Here is a 6000-nt window from a genome sequence, read left to right on the forward strand (position 1 = left end):
GGAAAAGAGAGTCGTAACCTCTACCAAGGAGGTGGCCACCTATTGCCTTGTCTTGCAGTGCGCTGGAAATTTCAGCACAATGGCTGAAGCTACAGACTTGATGAGTTCCTGCCTTGGCCTCGAACAGAATTTTGTTAGCTGGTCAACTGTGGACCTCACCAATTCCCTCCTCTCTGTTGGAGGAATGGGTCCGTCAGCTTCCAGAGCTGTCTGCACGCTTTGTGGCAATCTATCAATTTCAAGCTTAAATTGAGTGTCTGCACTGTGGAAGGTTTCCACTAGATCACCTAGCCCAGAGCTGCCTGTAGGAATGAAAAAAATTCTCTATCATACGTGCAAAATAACACATTCAATTCAAGTAAAGCGATTTTACCTGACAATGTCAAGACAAGTGTGACAAGTAGCTTTTTTCATCAATTAAGGCTACATGCTTTTGAATGTGCAGCCTCGTGTTTGTTATTTCTATCTAGATAAAGAAATGCACTTACTGTAATAATTAGAATTCCATTTTGATGAATATCTAGCAAACACGGAAGCACTGGTGTCCCGTCGGGTATTCAAGGTGTAAGCATTTGCTACCAAACAGAACATGTGAGCCTAGCAGTCACTTCAGTGCGCACTAGTATTATTCTTTTGTTACACTGCTAGGCATAAACAAAGTTTATTGGCCTAGTCATGCCAGTGAAACAACTTGCAGCTCTTATTCCTTCCTTGTAAAAGTTTTGGACTTGCGCACTAGTTAAAGAAAACACACATGGTGTAGTTACAAATCTCGGGTAACTGATTAAAAATAGAGCACAAGGAACAGCCTGGTCAACTGGAATTGGTGGAATTACTTCTGTCACAATGAATACCCTCTCTTCAAGTGGAAGCTCTTCCAATAAGTCCTTGAAGATGTCTTCATCTAACTGAGTCCAGTCTCTCAAGAAAACCTGTAGAAAAACAATATGAAACAAAGTACTATTCAGAGTGTTCTCTAACAGAGCTCCTTGTAAGCAGTACTAGTGATCTCCAACGTCACTCCAATGTTGTAACACAGTGCATAGACTGTCTGATGCCATAAAGCAGCACATACTACTACAGTCTGCTGTAGATCACAAACTACTGTTACAGGTACAAGAGTGGCTTGCTACCTATGGCAACTGAATGACATGCAGGCACACATGACAATAGCTGGCTGCGTTTTATGCCTTTCACTTGTATGCCTGGCTCCCTGAGGACTAACAATTTCTTCCGAATGGGTATTTTTTTCTCAAAGTGAATGGATGATTTTAGGTTTTTGCACTTAGTTTTCCTGTTTCCAGGTAAACATGGCCAGCTGAGCAATCTATTTCACAGAAGCTAGCTTCAACAATATCCTGATGTTTCAGAAAGGGAAAATACTCAAGCTTTCCATTTTTTACCTTGACAATTCATATCTTGCATGGTAGATATTGTTGGTACCTACATTGACCGTTATGTGTATATATGAAGACTTTTATTGCGATAGCAATTATATGGACACTCAAAAGCAGATTTCTGCCGTCGGCGTCGCCGTCGCCGTCGGCGTCGCCGTCGCCGTCGCCGTCGCCGTCGCCGTGAGGTTCCGTATGACGTCAATGGAGATGAAATCGTGGCCGCGCGCCGCCGAACGCTGTATGTGCGAGTGAAAGGGCGCGAGGGACGCGCTCTTTCACGGGGAGTGAACGCACGGCGGAGAACAAACGCGCGTTCTGCGCCGTGCTTCCTTAAGGGCTGCAGAAGTAGGCGTCTCTTTCCTCCTTTACAATCACCATATATGTAGAGCAAACGCGCCTTCTTCCGATGCGCGAGAGGCCGTGGGGGAGGGGGGGAAGGGGGAGGGAAGGGAGGCGACGTTTAGCTGCGGCACCAAGTGCCTATTTATATCAGAGGCTCCGGCAACAGTCACCAACGCCGCACGCATTTTGAGCGAACGCGGGCAAAATGCCGACGGCGTCGACAACAGTTCGGCGCGTTGCCGGTGCTGCTGCATGTCCAAGTTTATACAGCTGATAAAGCTAATATCATTACTCCGTATATCTCTCTACAAATTTGCTATCGCAATTGATGCTTCACCTTTCAGGTGAAACTGCGACAACTTTTTTTTCATGGCAACGAGTACTGCAAATGACGAAGACGAAGAAACACAGGATGAGCACTGAACTTCAACTACATTTTATTCACAGGAATCGCCTCAATGAAAACTAACCAAAACTGTACTCCCAGCTTTTGCATATCATGAAAGAGTAGACCAAGAGAGAAAAAATAAAAAATAAGATTACACGGATCACAAGAATAAGCTAAAAATAAGAACCTTATACATAGACATTATTGGGGACATGCTACATACAATTGTGGAACGCTGTGCGCACGCTTTGCCCTTTTCTAACCGGGTTCACATTCTATATGTGACACAGCTGTCAGGCTGCTGCATGCACTCCCTGGTTTTTAGCTGTGGTATGCTTCTACCAGCTAACTTGCTCTCAGATTTTCATGCTGGAAAGCACATCAGCATTAAAAACCAGCGCGACGACAACTCTTTCAATGCAAGGCCAAGTGAGAGGGAGGTAGTGCATGCTATAGCCAGACATCTCTGTCACTCTTGGATAGGGAAATAACGTTAGAAAAGGCGAAGCATGTGCACAGCGTTGCACAATTGATTTATAAGTAGGATGTCACGATGATGTCAGCAATAAGGTACTCATTTTTAGCTTATTCCCGTGATCCATTTTTTGTGATCCATTTTTTAAAATTCTTTCTCAGTCTACACTTTTTCGGTGATGTGTGAAAGCTGGAAGCACGGTTTTTGTTACTTTTCAACGAAACGATTTCTGTGAATAAAATGTAGCTGGAGTTTAACACTCTGCCTGTGCATTTCTTTCTCTGCCTTCATTGTTGCCGCTACCTGTTGCAATGAATCGAAACCAACGCGCCCAATTTTCCCCGTTCTCTTTACTTTTTCTTTCCCCATAACTTGACAGGCCTTTTCTTCACCTTCTATTCCAGTACCAAAACCTCTTAGGTTATTCTAATTTATTACCCTTACACCCTTACATGGCTTTGGCAGACCTGCATGTATAAGTGCAAAATGTAGTGTCATTATAATGTACATTCCATAGTTTCATTTTTGAAATGGTGCAAATCTGCAGTTGCTATCACCACAATTATTAGGCCTTGAAAGAGCCACAAGTAAACATGCCCGCTGTGGCTGGCTATGCTGGGCGAATAATTTTTCATTTCCCTTTATGATGAAAAATGATAAAGAGCAAAGCAAGGAATACAGCCATGCACCTTTAAACTGTGGCATTCTCTTAGTGTTCTCATTGTTCATGCATGCGTACTCATTTTTTTGGAGGGGTGCAGAACAGAACAGTGCTGTTGGTTGAAGTGCGCAAGTCCTTTTTCTTCCAAGTTCCTCAACCACGTTGTGAACTCCCCACCGAGACGGATGCATTACCACAATGGTTGATACCATAGCTTTAGAAGTACTGCCAAAAGTTAACAGCGCGCACCTAATAATGCTGCATGTATACACAACCGTACTCCTAATTCACCACTCGGATCTGTCAGTTATTAAAGCGAAGCTTTGTACCTCTACCAGCCAAGGGTTCTGTCGTGTCCGTCGTTGTAATCAAAAAACGATCCCGACGAACCGCTAACAATTGCAGGTATAGCAGTATAGCTTACTTGAATGCAGGCATTCAGCGTACAACTAAGCACTCGTTTTCGCAAGAAAAACCACAAAAACAAGCTTCAAAGTGATGAGCCAACATGATGGATGATAAGGGCTGCGGGCAAACAACGGAAACAAGCTCGGCGCGGTCCGTAAGATTAGATTGCAGCTGTTGCAAAGCTTATGCAGCTGCTTGAAAGAGGGTTGACGTCATTCGAAACCTTTCCAGCCTAGTAACTGCTTCGGTTAATTTTCTAGACTACCCCACTATGGGGTAGTCTAGTAGTGTATATCACACCGATCATAAAGCAGTAGTGAACATTGTTGTTAAGTAAATAATAATAAAGGCCGTGGTTAAAGTTACGTTGTAGTGTGTGAAATATCAAGTACGCCGCAGTCACCGTGAGGGTGGCGTAAAAAGCTTCGCTTTCCAACCACCTTCACAGGGTGGATTGGCGGGCAATTTTTTTTCACCTTTACAGCAGAAAAATAGTTTACCTGTGTAAACAATTTTAATGTTGCAAAAAGCAGCATAACCTTAAACATGATCCTCTATAGATTAGGAGACAAGTACTAGTACACTTTTCATGGTAACATACCATTAAGGCAGCCCCATCTTCCAAGTTTCTTACCTGCTTAAGGTCACAATTTCCAATGGCATGACGACACCCTACAGCATCAATGTCTATGTTTAGCAGGCTTTAGCTACAAGAGCCACCCTTGAAATGTCAAACGACAAAATGAAAGATACATGTAATCGCTAGTGCAATAGACATGAAATGTATGTGACGTAAAATAATTTTAATGGTTATTCAACGTGGGTAGAAATATAAATAACAGAAGTTCAAAACGTTGCAAGATGATGTATAAGCTGTTGCCATGGGAAATCTTATATAAAAAGTAGCATATAAACTGAGGGCTCATTGTGAATCAACAAATTTTGCTTGTAGAAGCGCTACACACCAGAGGTTTACAGAAAACAATTTTATTGTCTTACAAAATTACATACCGACTAACACACAGATATTGAAGAAGTGGCTACAGAACAGTAACTATTATGACAAAATAATGACGTTACCTTTGCATTTGGAGAACTGCAGACTCCTTTTTCTTTTGCCTGAACAAGCACCTCTGCTAAAGTGGTAGCATAGGCCACCTTTTTCACCACTTCATCGCCACTCCAAATTTTAATAAGTGGCATAGTGGACTGTTTCCTGCAGTGCAGTGGCGAGAAGCTTGTTGAGGAGCATCAAGAAACACTTTTGTATAGCGAAGAACCTACAGTATTCACTGCACTGGTCAGTGATGACACTTATGCGAGCTGCCACACCAAATAACTGGAACTTACAGAACTTGTAAGTTCCATCTAACAGTATAAATCACAAAACACCAGGTAAGAGACAAATGCGAATGTATTGCAAAGCAAACAATCCAATACATGCTCCAAGTCCAGGGGCATGGAAAAGAGTACAGACTGTACACTACATCTAACATCATATACAGAGCAGTTGATATCAATATTGCCTACTTTGGCAAGCAAGTTTCACACACGGCAATTCACACAAGAAATGCAACTTGGCTTAACATAGCAATTGAAAACAGTTTTTTACATAATAACAAACATACCACAAAGCTCGCTTTGCTTTAAGATGGCACTATATCAAAGTTTGCAGGCTATAATTTATATTTTAGGCTGACAGTACTATAAACTGATACAGATATTGGAACATCGACAACAGTGGCAGTCTTTCTAGTATGATACAGCAGAATCTTGATACAGCAAAGCCGCATATAGGGAACACCTGTGGTGAAGAGAAATACTGCGTTGCTTAAGCACGAGTAAGAACACATATACAAACAGAAACTAACTTATATAGAAACGTTGCGAGGCGAGAAGGTGGTGGCGTTGCTGGTGCTGCTACAACTGCTTGTGATTAAACTCAGACAGGTGGCGATTTATTTTTTATTGATATAGTTAAGATGGTCATAATGAATAAACTGATATATGAAAACGTGGGTAGTTGCGTCATAGACAAAAGTTCAGTTTTCAGACGATTATGGGAGTAAACAATACTTGCACTCACGATGGTTATTTCAGCGCACCATTTCAATTTACAATTTACGCCTGAATGCACACACTGGCGGCTTTGAACTTTAAAGTCCTATCAGAGTGGTAACTATGCTTTCCTATTACAGAAATGGTGGCAGAATCCATGTATGCAATGATTGCCTGCAAATATGGGGCCGAGAAAACTTTCCTTTTGCAAGTGATTTTTGCCATTGTCTGGTCACCTTGAATAACGATTTGTGCATTAACAGGATTGCTT

The 6000-nt window shown here is 42.1% G+C and overlaps 1 protein-coding gene across 1 annotated transcript; it reads right to left on the reverse strand.

Moving 5' to 3' along the window:
• Positions 1-39: 39 nt before the first annotated feature.
• LOC125945773 (uncharacterized) lies at positions 40-4976 on the reverse strand. Its single transcript, XM_049668065.1, has 3 exons — positions 4752-4976; positions 800-932; positions 40-302 (listed from the first exon to the last, which is right to left on the reverse strand). Exons 1-3 carry the CDS (start codon positions 4872-4874, stop codon positions 40-42), a joined length of 519 nt encoding a protein of 172 aa, XP_049524022.1. The 5' UTR covers positions 4875-4976.
• Positions 4977-6000: the final 1024 nt, after the last annotated feature.

This window comes from Dermacentor silvarum, chromosome 5 (assembly GCF_013339745.2).
Source record: "Dermacentor silvarum isolate Dsil-2018 chromosome 5, BIME_Dsil_1.4, whole genome shotgun sequence".
Taxonomy (NCBI): Eukaryota; Metazoa; Arthropoda; class Arachnida; order Ixodida; family Ixodidae; genus Dermacentor; species Dermacentor silvarum.

Coding starts and splice junctions, on each gene's coding strand:
- LOC125945773 (XM_049668065.1), bottom strand. CDS start 4,874: ATGCCACTTATTAAAATTTGGAGTGGCGATGAAGTGGTGAAAAAGGTG. Junction 933..4,751: donor GCAGTTCTCCAAATGCAAAG/GTAACGTCATTA, acceptor GTTTTTCTACAG/GTTTTCTTGAGAGACTGGAC. Junction 303..799: donor AGTTGACCAGGCTGTTCCTT/GTGCTCTATTTT, acceptor TCATTCCTACAG/GCAGCTCTGGGCTAGGTGAT.